The 15,096-nt window shown below is 42.1% G+C and overlaps 1 protein-coding gene across 16 annotated transcripts in view; it reads right to left on the minus strand.

The window, feature by feature from the left end:
- The window catches only part of ptprfa (protein tyrosine phosphatase receptor type Fa), a 358,380-nt gene that overhangs the window by 190,217 nt on the left and 153,067 nt on the right, over window positions 1-15,096 (minus strand). For all 16 annotated transcript variants that reach the window (XM_076874474.1, XM_076874475.1, XM_076874480.1 and 13 more), the window contains one exon: window positions 12,453-12,594. In XM_076874474.1, the coding sequence (XP_076730589.1) occupies window positions 12,453-12,594 (142 nt within the window). The remainder of the gene's footprint in view (window positions 1-12,452; window positions 12,595-15,096) is intronic.

Below are 15,096 nucleotides of genomic sequence, written 5' to 3' on the forward strand. Positions count from 1 at the left end.
CCCTGCAGGTCAAAGGCTCAGTTTTATAAACATGCTGGGTGTGTAGCAGCAGTGCAGCTATCATTCATCTTTCATAATGTGTCATTTATCACTGCTAATCCAGCTCAGACAGCTCTCTTCCTCTCTCCCTCTGTCTCGCTCTCTCTGCCGTCTTAATGCCTTTTTAAATGGCCGAAACGACGGTGGACTCGCACACAGGAAATGGAGAGTGCTAGAGCAGGAACAGGACTATAAAGAAACTAATTAGCCATATCACGTCCTGAGGCTGCAACATGGACTCTTGGTTGGTGATGTCATCCTGGGTTCAATGTACCATGAGGTCAAATTTGTCCTTGAGCAAAAATATTTAACCCAATCCAACCTACCCTGCACAGTACAGAGAAGTCCCAAAATAAGCACCAAAACATCCCATGCAGGCACCAACTAATCAGCTAAGGCTTTGTTTGATGGTTAACGGCATTTTCAGTTGACCTGGAAGCAGCTGAAAGTAAAAGCCCATCAACATTACGGCACAACACCATGAAAGTGGCAGTACATGAATAAGAAGCCTACTCCCGGACTTTACCATTGTTGTATGTCATTAAATGCCATATAATGAGCTGCTAAAAGCTACTTGAGTGCAGTTTCCTGCTTTAGCCTTGGTATATGAAGATGATAGACTACTGCCAATAAATTACTTGAAATAATTAGAGATGTGTTTAGTTACTCAGAGTAATGACCTTCATGGTTAAATCCAAGCACGAGCCATTGGAAGCATGCAGTATAAATGAAGACAGATTCAGAGAGACAGATGTGAGAACACAAACTAAATCCAGCTGAGGATAATTAGACCAAATCCAAACGCAGCTGAACAAACTCCAACAGAAAGAGAACAGCAGCACTGACGGAGGCATGATGATCCAGCGATTACAGTTTTTCCACAATAGATAAGAAACATTTCTTGACACCCTCAACAAATCGACGCACTGCCAAAGTCCCATCCAAGGTCCTCACAAATCCCTGTTGGCTAATTATGCTCCTGCCTCTCCTCGTCCTCTGTGAGACTCAACCCGGGTTCATCCAAACAATGGATTCATTTGTTCGTTCTACAGAATCCAGACCAAACAGCCTCTGCATAGAAATACAAACATTTCTGCAGAAAGAGAGAGAGACCTATAATATAGTATGATTGCATCGTGTGTCACAGCACAGTACAGGCTGAATGTTGTGCTGTATTGTGTATTGACACATATTTTAATCCTAGATATTCTCTGTGTACTTTCTGTGTTCACTTGTGCGCTGGAGAATTGGCCGATGCTGTTAATTGATTAAAGTTTGATATGTTCTTCTACCTCAATAACTGTCTTCTGACAGTTCATCAGAGTATTGTAGCTGAAAATGCAGCATCTAGTCTTCAAACCACCGATTACATATGAGAGAGTTTTGGCTTCTTCTCTACTTAACTTGTAGCACGGTGGTAAAAATGCAGAGAAATGATGCAGAAGTGTAAAAACTGCAGTTCCTCTAATGGAAAGTTAAGATTGAGTCTAAAATGAAGAAGGTTAAAATGTTCAACTTTAAAGCATAAATAGACATGTGCAAAATCAGCCTTGGTCTCAGTCGGGACGCCACTTTAGCTCAGCGGGTGAGCAACCACGGGCCACATGGCCCGAGTGAAGCGGGACGGGTTTGAATCTGCGTGTCTTCCCCTCTCTCTCTCCCTAGTGTCCTGTCCATCTTCTCTGCTGTACTATCATACGAAGGCAAAAATGCAAAACAAAAATCTTTAAAAAAAGTTGTGTGGATGCTTTGATTTACTGCTGTGGTCACAGAAATCTGTATCCATTCACCGTCTTCTAGGCTTCACCTTTGACATTATTACTGAACTGGATGTTTCAACCATAGTAATGGTAAATCTGGCAGAGCCCGCTCTGTAGTCAGGATGGACACAGCCATGGAACATCACGCCACCAGACTGGTTAAGTTCATCTTTTATATACAGTTTATGTTCAGCGCCTGCTTCATTTTTCGTGTCTGGGAGAACTTGAGCATCTCTGCTCCTCGTTATGACCTGGATGTCCTCAAACTTCATTTTAAGTGAACAACCCTGTGCTATATTTCATGAAGTCTAAATTGCATTGTTTGGCTGTCTTGCAATGACATGTGGCAATTTCTCCTGATTATGCTGCTCCCAGAGAATCTGCTGAGATTGGGTCGCACTCTCTGCTCCTCCTTTCAGTCCATGGAGAAAAACATGGTTTAGTCACTAAAATTTCAGCTGAATTAGGTAAATTAGGTTTTACATCCTACCTGTTGAAATTACACTTCATTTTATCATTAGCAACAATCCATATTCCACAGTTTGCCTGGGTCTGGGACATGGGCGAAGCAGTCCATGTGGAGTTTCCCAGACCTCGTCCTCGGCCACTGAGTCTAGGTCTTCTGAGGGGACACGGAGGCCAGCTGAGAGACAAAATCTCTACAGATCCTTGGTGAAGAGGATTTCCTCGCAGCAGGACATGTCAGAGCAGCTTCCACCTAGAAGCATCCGAGTGAGATGTCTGAAACGCTCTCTCTATGGTTTCCTGACACGTTGGTGGAGAGCTCTGTCATTTGACAGGGGGAGGAATACAGCCACGACTCCTTATTATTAGCAACCAGTGTGACCGAATTTTGTTTTCATTGTAACCAGTGACATCTGCGCTCAACTTGTGCCATCTCTGGTTAGCATTACGCATCATGGTGCAAAAATGTGCTTCAGTGGGAAAGTGTTTAGAATTTTGGAAAAAGAATAAATGAGATTTGCAAATTGCGTGTGTGGAACCTGTTTAAGGTTTTGCCAAGGGAGTGATTGAGTAAATGAATGTCTCCAGGCCACTGAGCATTTGGTTCAGAGAATACGAATTAGAGTTTCAGCATTTCAGAAAATCTCTAAAAGTTCTGCACATGGCCATTTATAGCGAGGCACATAAATATAAATTCTGCCAGAGCACAAAGAGAACTCTAGCACTGTTATATCTACACAAGCCACCTTTACTGTCAAAGTGCCCTTAGGCAGGGCATCTCAGAGGGGAAAAAGACTTCACAGAGATTGGTTATTACAGACGGAGAGCGAGCAGCAGAAGACAGGAAAACAGTAAGACAGGAAATCTAGCACTTTAAAAGACACTGATGTTGATTCAGTGCCTATCAGTGCAACCAGCAGTTCCACTCGGGGCCATAACAAGTGCAGGAAGCCTGTTTGGAGTGATGTGCATTTGCTCCTCCTGAGTGTCACAATCAAGCAAAAGAGAAAAGTATATGATGTTTTGTGCGGGAAGGGATACAACTCCCACGCGTGAGAAGCACCTCTTCCTCGCCGTCTGCATTGGCTTCAGCTCCTGCTGTCTTCACCGTCTCCCTCCCTTCATCCCCTTAAGCTCTCTGTCGGTTCGCTTCATGACTAATGCTGCACTCTCATTACCCAGAGTCCTGCTGTCGACTCGCCCGCGTCTTCATCCTCTCCCTCTCTCATTGCTAGCGTTCTCAGTTATTGCTTTTGCTGTTTTGTATTTCCATTCTTTCTTCAGCTGTCACTCTCTCAGAGACTGACACTCACACACAGACTGAGATGCTGAGAGCAGCATCACTTTTTTTTTTCCAGAAAAGACAAACCCACTGATGAAAACAAAAAAATGGAGCCTGGAATGAAAGTAGGTCTCATTATGATGTATTCTTCCGCTTTGAGAGGACAGAGTCATGAGCAGTTGTGAAATATTGAGATGGATATGCAGCCTTCTGAAGCACATTGATACCATTAACTCAGATTTATGTAGCCCACTAAAAGCTCTTAAATTTGACTACTGGCAGAAAGTATTGTTCAGTCAAACAGCTGAACAATGTCGCTCTTAGATTCTCTTAGAGACCGCCGTCAATGGAACAGACGTGTTCAGGAGACTTAATTAAAACAAAGACAAACTGAATTGTTTTAAGGAAAAGATCGGGATTGGAATTAAACCCTGTGTTTGTATTTGGTCCTTTTGATGTGATCCAGACCTCAAGCACAAAAACCTAAGATTATTAGAATTAGAGATTGAAACTTTGAAATGTAAACTGACATCATAATCACAGGCTGAACAAATGGTGTCTCTTGGAAATAGCTGTGAAGTATTTGGTATTCTTGGAAAGTCATTTAAGAAAACAAAAATGAACAAAGCTGTCAACATCTCTGCGGACGTGACAGCGATGCGACGAGCTTTCTGTTATTTTCACAGCCTGACTTTATGAGGATATGATCTGATTGTACACGTTGACACTTGAGCCCATACAATATGGAAAATGAGAGGAAATCATAGGGTGCATAAATAAATGGTTTCCCCGAGTGGGTTTGTAGTGCCCAATTAATTTGAATCAGTGTTGATGTGTCGTTGGTTTTTTCATTTTGCATATATTTTGCATTTTAAATACAGTACTCAGCAAAGCACAATTATGTCAATAAAACAAAAAAAGTCATAATTGTGTGTGTAGTCATAATTAAACCTGTTAGAAATGATCATAGACAGAAGTAGCCCAAAGCAAAGCTACAACTACATAAGCAAACACAGTGACACAATCATTGCACATTCAAAATCATAGATACAGCCAGTTGCAGTACACAAGTTAGCACAGGGTCAACATTGCAATGAAATGCATTTGACAGCAGCAGACAGTGTAGTACAGTGGTTTCATTGAACTACCAAATAAACAGCTCTTTCAGACACGTGAAGCACTTTTGCTACAATTTTGTTTGTATTTAATAAAATTAAAATGCAGGTATAAGCGTGCAAGCGTATAAGCGTTTTCAACTGCAAGTGAAAATAGTTTTCTTTCCAAATAAATCTGTTGCTGAACTAACTCAGCCCTCAACATGTTTGCACTCTCGTTACCTCGGCCAGGTCGGCGGCTCCGAACCGCGGTAAGTAAACTCTGGCGAAAACGTCGGGTCCGTGTGGGGCTCGTAGCCACGAACGAGCTTTACTGTCTGGGTCAGCTTTGCTAGCGAGAGACAGAGAGAGGCGCTGAAAGGCTGCTCCAGCAGAACTTTATTGTTTCGGAGGAAAACAGGAACACAGCGTACAGTCGAGTCTTAACAGCTTACTTACAGCTGGGCTCGTCAGTGGTTATTATTATATTTACATGCTTCCAGCTCCCGTTTCTGCTCGGTGACAGCTCGTACTTTTCCACTTTCCTTTTTCTCCCTCCCTCACGCTCACACAGCGGGAGGGGCGGTCCCACACGTTCTCCCTGCTGCACGGACTACACCACCCATGAGGCCACAGTCTTAAAGGGCCATGCCTGTAACACTCTGCCGTCGTATTAAATCATTTTTCGTATAATAATTTTTAAAAAATATTTCTTCGCATCAATATGCGGGCCGCAAGTAGAAGTGACGTGGGCCGCAAATGGCCCACGGGCCACGAGTTTGAGACCCCTAATCTAAACAATAATGCACTTTTGTCAAAACCACTTAGTTACACAAGGTGTCTTTTAAATCAAGATCAGGCTCTTCCTGCTTTGTTGAGGTGGAATATGTTCACTCTGGGTTTGTGTGAGGATACTGGCTCTGCAGATGCTCACTAAGAGGCAGAGTTGGCAATACAGTCATTCTGTACTTAAGTAGAAGTACAAATACTACTGTTGAAAAATACTCGAGTAAAAAGTTGAAGTACTGTTTCAACCTCTTTACTCAAGTAAAAGTAGAAAGTACCAGCTCTGAAATGTACTGAAGCTAAGAGAGTAAAAGGAGCTCTTTGGAGGAACCGTGTGCTGTACTAACACAAGGATACAATAATATTAGTAGAACACAAACTTTACTCTAACTTTTTTCTAATTATAAGAATAAGAAGGAAAAATAAAACATACATTTCTATTTTCTGTTGTCTACGTTGTACAGCTTGACTTTGCCTCTAAACAAGAATATTTGTCCAGTCGAGGGTTAAAGTGGGGTTCAGCAGGTGGGGGGGACCCTAAAATTGGTCGTAGTGGAAAAGAATCACAACTCACAATAATTTCTATTGAGAGCTCCAGTAGATTTTCTCAGTGTGCCAGCAGTGATCAGCTGACCTGCTGCTCTCTGTGGATGTACACCTGAATTCAACCAGATGTGAGCAGATGTTTCATTTCCATGGTTCAGTAAACACATTAGACACTTTAAAGTTGGTATGAAGGGAAAATTCAGTCAAAAATCATATGTATCCCTCCTACTCTTGATGTAAGCTGACTGACCATGAAACCACGGCCACTGTGCACCAGTCACAGACTGGTCTTTACTTTTTCCGTCACAGTGCAGCAAACTAACCTGTTTATCCTGCACTAAACTGCAGAGGAGTTTAATGCAGGCCTTAAATAACACAATTAGTCTGCCTCCGTTTGATTTGCACACACTGTGACATGCACAGAACCAATATCTGATTTTAAAACATGAGGACTTACATGCAAGCTCTGCATTTCCAGTTCATCAAACACCACTGAGCAGTCTTTACCTTCTTCCTCTCTTCTTCCTCTCCTGTCTTTCTTATCTTTCTCCATCTCAGAGTGAAGTTAGCTCTCTTTCTTTTCTCTCGCTGTGAACTACAGCAGCTGGACCTTTAGCTAGCAACACACAGTTTGTGTGTTTGCTGATGTTTGTTGAGCTGACATTTGAAATGAGCTGCCACTTTACGTGGGCTCCTCTGCAGTAGGGCTAACTAGATCCTGAAATAACGCAACTTACCCTGCACACCTGCAGTCGTTCTGGTGTTTGTTTGTTTTTATAAATCCCTGCTGTGTTGATTTTCATATTTACCATCACCCTGACAAGTTTTGGCTCCACAACTAATTTTTGTTTGCGAATACAGAATAAGGAATTTGGCCAGCATGCCTGTTTTTTCCTGATCATAATAATAATTCAATATTGACACACCACATTTTAAAACACAATAAACACAGAGACTGTAAATAGAAAACAATTACTTTATAGTGATAAATAAGTAAAACCACAAACCTACATAACAACAGGAAGCATTTGAGAAAGCAAACAAAAACATTTTTTTTGCTGACACTGCGCAGTACATTTAGATTTTCCAACCAGCCACTGTTAGTCTAACAATCAGCAATGTGTGTGTGGATCCACGTGATGTAAGACACACCACAGCATCTAAATGAATAAACAGCTGTTACCGTATCCTCCTGAGACCCAGCCTGTTCATGTATGTCCTCTGTAGTGGACACACAAACCCCCAAAAAGTCAGACTGAAAGATTTTTCCCCTTTCGTAGAGGATAAGTTAATAATGACCAGATACACAAACTAGTAAAAGCTGGTCAACCTTCCTGCTTGTTATTTTATTTCTGGGAAACGGAGACTTTCACACCTACAGTGGGGCAAAAAAGTATTTAGTCAGCCACCGATTGTGCAAGTTCCCCCACTTAAAATGATGACAGAGGTCAGTAATTTGCACCAGAGGTACACTTCAACTGTGAGAGACAGAATGTGAAAAAAAAATCCATGAATCCACATGGTCGGATTTGTAAAGAATTTATTCGTAAATCAGGGTGGAAAATAAGTATTTGGTCACCTCAAACAAGGAAAATCTCTGGCTCTCACAGACCTGTAACGTCTTCTGTAAGACGCTTTTCTGTCCCCCACTCGTTACCTGTATGAATGGCACCTGTTTGAACTCATCATCTGTATAAAAGACACCTGTCCACAGCCTCAAACAGTCAGACTCCAAACTCCGCCATGGCCAAGACCAAAGAGCTTTCGAAGGACACCAGGAAAAGTATTGTAGACCTGCACCAGACTGGGAAGAGTGAATCTACAATAGGCAAGCAGCTTGGTGTGAAAAAATCAACTGTGGGAGCAATCATCAGAAAATGGAAGACATACAAGACCACTGATAATCTCCCTCGATCTGGGGCTCCACGCAAGATCTCATCCCGTGGGGTCAAAATGATCATGAGAACGGTGAGCAAAGATCCCAGAACCACACGGGGGGACCTGGTGAATGACCTGCAGAGAGCTGGGACCAAAGTAACAAAGGTCACCATCAGTAACACACTACAACGGCAGGGAATCAAATCCCGCAGTGCCAGACGTGTTCCGCTGCTGAAGCCAGTGCATGTCCAGGCCCGTCTGAAGTTTGCCAGAGAGCACATGGATGATACAGCAGAGGATTGGGAGAATGTCATGTGGTCAGATGAAACCAAAGTAGAACTTTTTGGTATAAACTCAACTCGTCGTGTTTGGAGGAAGAAGAATACTGAGTTGCATCCCAAGAACACCATACCTACTGTGAAGCATGGGGGTGGAAACATCATGCTATGGGGCTGTTTTTCTGCCAAGGGGACAGGACGACTGATCCGTGTTAAGGACAGAATGAATGGGGCCATGTATCGTGAGATTTTGAGCCAAAACCTCCTTCCATCAGTGAGAACTTTGAAGATGAAACGAGGCTGGGTCTTCCAACATGACAATGATCCAAAACACACCGCCCGGGCAACAAAGGAGTGGCTCCGTAAGAAGCATTTGAAAGTCCTGGAGTGGCCTAGCCAGTCTCCAGACCTCAACCCCATAGAAAATCTGTGGCGGGAGTTGAAAGTCCGTGTTGCTCGGCGACAGCCCCAAAACATCACTGCTCTCAAGAAGATCTGCATGGAGGAATGGGCCAAAATACCAGCTACTGTGTGTGCAAACCTGGTAAAGACCTATAGTAAACGTTTGACCTCTGTTATTGCCAACAAAGGTTATGTTACAAAGTATTGAGTTGTATTTTTGTTATTGACCAAATACTTATTTTCCACCCTGATTTACCAATAAATTCTTTACAAATCCTACCATGTGGATTCATGGATTTTTTTTTTCCACATTCTGTCTCTCACAGTTGAAGTGTACCTCTGGTGCAAATTACTGACCTCTGTCATCATTTTAGGTGGGGGAACTTGCACAATCGGTGGCTGACTAAATACTTTTTTGCCCCACTGTAGTTCAGCTACGGTATAAGTCTCATGTCCTGGGTCACTTCCTTTACGAGGTCTTAGGAAGCCTGCACTTCCAGGCCGTGGTCACTGCGATTCAAACTCATTCGAGATTTGTAGTAGACACACCTGTGGTGTCAAGATGAAAATTCTACATCACCTTGTTCATAAGTTATCACATACGCAAGATCTTCAGAAAACTTGACCTCTGACCTTGTATCAATTTCAGGATCTGAAGTACCTGCCTTCCCGAGTTGTCACATTCGCAAAATTTTCAGAAAACCTGATCTCTGACTTTGACCTTGAGGCCGAGCTCACTGAAATCCGACCCCGTCCTAGATTTTAAGTTGAAGAACCCATAAAATGAATTTGAAATTCCCGCGTCACGTTGATCTAGCCTGACAGTGGGACGACAACACCCCACTGGCTGAGTGGGTAAAAAGGCACCTACTCAGCAATTGTGATTACCAAGATTATTATTTCTGAAATGAGGTTTAAAGAAAGCAGACGTCTAAATGAAGTCATGCAAAAATGATGTATGATGGAAGCCAATGCAAAAAACTCACAGATGACAACTGCTCAACCTTATTGGTCGAAAGTTCAGAAAACAATATTACTAAAAATACAAATCATTTGATTAAATTTCTGAGCAGGTGAGCAGTAACCAATCCCAAAGTCCCACACTTTAATGCAAATGGATGTAATGTGCCGACCATGGCAACAAATGCCCTTTACAGGTTAACTGAGTGACAAACCGCCACACTGAAAGTAAAGCAACAAAAATCATCCAAAAATAATAATTCTCCCCCGACGAGAACAGTCAGCAGCAGTAACGTGTTTACCTAAAAAAACACCATTTACTAAATGAGCAGGAGACAGCGTTACAGTGTTTGTCATGTCAGATACGATCTTCTCTCAAAATGTGAGAAGATGGAAGCACAACACAGAATAATCAATACATGTTTCTGTTATGATACATTTCAGATTTAGCAGCTTCACGCGTGTTTCTTCTCTGCGATTGGGGTCATTTACATGTAGCATTTCTTTAGAAAATAGTCACATTTTTCAACATCTTCTGGCATCTCCACTCTGATGATATGGTTTGACATGCGTGTACATGATTTGAAAATAAAACCTATTAAACATCAGTCTGCTAACAGTGATTATCAGCCTTGCCCATCGCTCTTCTTTAACAAGACCCTGAGTGGTTTTAGAGAGAAAAGTCCTGTTTGTTTGCTGCAACAGGCTCCAGAGCCTCAGGCTGTGTTTACTGCTGACAATATAGCAGAATAAGTATAACGGGTTCCTGAGTGATTTGGAAAAGGCTGCCAGAGAGACAGCCCTTTTTTCTGCGTGGTTGTTTGTCTATCAATTAGAGTGTCAATTAAATAAATGTGTTTGGGCTCCATCTTGCCGCTGGCAAAGAACAGAGCTGTCTAGAGACACACCTACAGGAGGTTCCCAGCCAAAATCACTTTCAACACATTCCCGCTCGATAAACACGATCACACAGAGATACTGGGCCTTGTTTGGGACTTACAAATCCAACAGCCAAACCACAGACTGACATTTTGTTCCATGAAACAGGGAGCTTAGCTGAAAATCTGCTGTTGCACAGCCACTGGAGCAACGGTGGGTTTAGCTGCAATGCAACTAAAGACAAAACAAACATTTCAAATGACTGATTGAACTCAGAATAAGACACAAACAGAAAAATAGATAAGTAACAGACAGTGCTGCAGCAGACTCCCATGTGAACTACTACTAATGTGAAATGCCAACAAAATCAAAGCAAAATTAGTAACCAGTGAGTCCTCGATGCCACTATATTAGAGACAATTAAAGGAAATGTGAAACACTGCAATTTGTCATTGAGTATGGAGAACACCTCCATATGACGGTCAGTGGAAACTCTGAGACTCTTTCCAAATGTAAATTCCACCACTTGTTATAAATGCCAAACACAAAATAAAGATGAACAAACACATTAACCCTTTAAGACCGACCAGAGAACCAAGTCCACCAGAGCTTATATTATATTTTTACATGCTGTGGAGCCATTTTTGGGAGCATTTCAAGTTGCTATACATCAATACAACCATTATAGCCCAGATTTTAATAATATGTCTGCATTAAGTGCATAGTAATTACATAAATTGCAAAAAAGTGCAATAAACTACAAAAAAATCGTTTTTGTTTTTTTAACATATATTTCTAGTTAGAGAAATTTAAGAGGTTTATCCCTCAAAACTGTAAATACAAAAAAGTTGCACAAAATAGTTTCCACAGGAAATTTATTTTAAGTGTCTTCATAGTTTTATTTTTGAGATACACCAATTTTTATACACACTGCAGGAAAAACGAAAAAAAATATTATAATGCAAATTTGCAAAAAAGCAGCATATGGATCAAAATAAACTATTTCCAGCAGTGCAATATGAGTCCTCAGCATCCCAGAAACGACACAGAAAGTCATAAAGTCAAAGATAACTTTTAAAAACACCAGTATAAGCTCATGAGGCCCTGATGGTAAAAAAAAACTACATTTCCACGAAAATGACGTCACGTCCGGTTTCGGGCAGGTAATGGCGGACATGCGATAGTTCACGCTGATGGACGTAGGAAGTGTTATGAACAGCTGATCGGATCGGCAAAGCGTGTTTCTGGAATATTATGTTTTTGTTGCTGCAAGTGCTTTTTATGCAGTTTTTGCAAAGCTGTATGTGGAAGGAAACTGTGACCGAGGACAAGCTGATGGCATAAGATGTAAGTACAACTCCTCCGGTTTCATATGCAAAAAAAATTATTAGCTTACGTGGTTGCAGTGATACTGGGATTTAAAAGTAGTTGCGCAAAACAGAGCGTGCCCGCTCCGACCGGCTTTAAAGGGTTAATGCTACCAAACCAGAACCTTATCATCTAACGTCTCTGCTGTTTCCGTGACAGCAGAAACTGCTCCTGTTTGTGGACCGTCAGAAACAGTTACCTCCAGAGGAAGAGCTTTCAAGGCCATCGGAACTATGTTGGGGTGTCTAAATTTCTACGTTGGACGCAGAATGTCACGAAGAAAGGAAAACCAGAAACAAACAGACCACAGGCCCTTTAGCTTCTTGTAGCACAGTGTTGACTCTGGTCTTTACTGAGTTGGTTCAGTGGAAGAAAATCTAATACCCCCCATATGATCTTTTCCACATTGTGTGGGAGAAAGTCAAGACTCACATCCCTAACATGCAACCGCTGCTGGACCAGCCACTGTTGCAGCGTACCAGCGTTCATTGTTACAGATGCCATTAACCTGCAGTCATTTACAGCTTTATTGTCTTTGCTGTAACACCGTTCAGCACTAAAGACCAACTACATGGTTAAAACTGAACACAGAGGAAGTGAAGCGGAGAGATCGCCGTGTTGACTGTATGCACAAAGACAAGCTGTGATGTCAGAGCCACACAGGGTCACGGCTGTCAGAGTGGTAGTGCGATGTGGACAGACAGTCAGGTCTTACCTTCTAAGACAGTGAGCTTGGCGCTGGTGTTGATCTCTCCCACGCTGTTGGTGGCGGTGCATTCATAGATGGCCTCATCGCGGTGGGTCCTCAGCGGCTGGATACGCAGCACTGAGCCTGAGCCGTCGTCAAACTCAATCACCTGAATCGGACAAAGAGCGGGTGTGACACAACGCCTGTTAACTTAAAGCTTTTAGGAATGCAAGACAGCTTTGGAAGTATCCTAGTATCGCTAGTCTGAAATAACTGTTCAATCCTTACATATGCAGAGAATTATGAGTTTGGTGCACTACAATCAACAGTCTTTATCAGAAATAACTTAAACTGACAAAACAGTTTAAGCTATCCAGATGATTCGTTACATTATCAGTCTGTCAGGATGCTTTTAAGACGTGTGCAACATATGTAAGAGTGCTAGTTGATTATAAGGAGAAGTTTCTCCTTTTTAAAATGCCAAACATTTACACAACTGCAGGAACCACTTCTGCAAAAGCCGTCATTTTAACTCACAACACTAACACCACTGTGCTCGGAGGAAGGTGGGCTGCATTCATGTCTATGACCTTTGGAGGAACAAAAACATCTCTGCACCACTCCATCCATTACAATGCTGGTATATAATAATCAACCTCCAAATACTGCATGTGACATTCAAACGGGTCACATCCCATTGTGTGATTATTACTACTCAGTTTGTTCAGTGTTTCAAGCTGAATTTTCCTTTTTCATCATTTATAATGTTTCCATACTTTGAAACATTCCCCCTGTTTTGTCCAAACAGGTTTCTGTTGTTGTTTTCCTGCAGAAGACAACTTTATTTAAAAAAACAAAACAAAACGACGAACCGACTTAAATGGCAGCTTTGGAAAATACATATTCAAACAGATTTTATTTTTATCATTTTCTTTTTTTAATAGAAGAAAAAGAAAAACATCACATCTTCATGTAAACACTTTTGAATAGTCATCATGTTTAGGCTCATTCACGCCAAAATTATTTAGGCTAAATCTTTAAAACAGTGCCATTGCACACACTTTTCAATCACACAGATGCAGGATTCATTATTTGCAGTACAGTGGGGCAAAAAAGTATTTAGTCAGCCACCGATTGTGCAAGTTCCCCCACTTAAAATGATGACAGAGGTCAGTAATTTGCACCAGAGGTACACTTCAACTGTGAGAGACAGAATGTGAAAAAAAAATCCATGAATTCACATGGTAGGATTTGTAAAGAATTTATTGGTAAATCAGGGTGGAAAATAAGTATTTGGTCACCTCAAACAAGGAAAATCTCTGGCTCTCACAGACCTGTAATGTCTTCTGTAAGAAGCTTTTCTGTCCCCCACTCGTTACCTGTATGAATGGCACCTGTTTGAACTCATCATCTGTGTTTGTCGTTCAATAATGACTCAGGGTTCGTGAATATCATCGAGCATCATTTACTTCGAAACAAAGCAACCATTACACGTTAGTCATTCCATTCCAGGGGGCGGGTCCCCTCCTCTTGCTTCCCGTCTCACTGCGTGCATGCGCAGCATACTAATACGGAACAGGTATATTAAAGCAGCATTAATGAACAACATTGGTCAGATGTTCTACATCCCCTCTCTTTAGCTTATGGCTGTATAAACTGCTAACAACACCTTTGGCAATAACACGTTAATAACATGTCCATATCATAACATTCTAGCCTAAACATTAACAAATTACTTCACACCTTGAACTGTGTCATTGGTAAGGACACGGAGAGCATTTAACTTTGCTGACATCACATCACTTGTACTGTCCACTTTTTTTTTTCTTTTTTTTTTTTTCTTTTTTTTTTTTTTTTGTTTGTGTTACTGTCCATCTCTTACGCCTTAGTGTTCATACTTGGGGTTTGGTTTGCAGACCCTCCCAGATCGTGTGATGTAAGCATCACGTGCCGGGCGACAGGGGGACTGGACTGGGGCTTGTGTGAAGTGTTGCGTGTGGCTATGTGTTTGTTCGTCGGTTTGTGTCACGGGTTCTTGAATCTGCTGTGGGGAGTCAGTGGTAGGTGGTTGGGCTGCGGTGTAATCATCACGGGAATCTCCATGTGGTGGTGGCGGTTCAGAGACTGGGAGGATATGTCTGCGGTTTCGCCTGTACTCTCCAGCTCCTGACTGGACGATGTACGATCTGGGCTCTTCGCGGGCTTCCTTGATGGTTCCTAAGGAGTCATGTCCTTGACGCGTTTGCATCCGCACAACCTCACCTGGCATGAGGGGGCGGAGGGGTCTGCTGGACTTGTCATAGTATCTCTTTTGTGCCTGGCGCTTGTGAAGTAGGTTTGTTTTAACTGTTCTGTTGCTTTATTACTGGTGTGACTTCTGGGTCTATTTTCATGGAATAGATAACCAGAAGTTTACCAAGTTTATCTTCGAAGAGGTCTGAATACTCTGAGAAGATCTGTTCTGAAAAGGTGCTTTCCACTTCCTTAGTCACATGGTGGACTTCTTTGTTTAGTGTGATTAATTGTAAGTGAAGTGAGTCTGGTAAGCCAAGTAGGGGTTGTACGTCTCGTTTCACTATGAAGAACTGCAGAGGGTAGTCCTTGCCTGCAGAGTGGCATGAGAGTGTTGCTGTGCCAGCTGTTTGAATTTCCTCTCCCCCATATGCCACCA

Source organism: Maylandia zebra, linkage group LG15, assembly GCF_041146795.1.
Source record: "Maylandia zebra isolate NMK-2024a linkage group LG15, Mzebra_GT3a, whole genome shotgun sequence".
Lineage (NCBI taxonomy): Eukaryota > Metazoa > Chordata > Actinopteri > Cichliformes > Cichlidae > Maylandia > Maylandia zebra.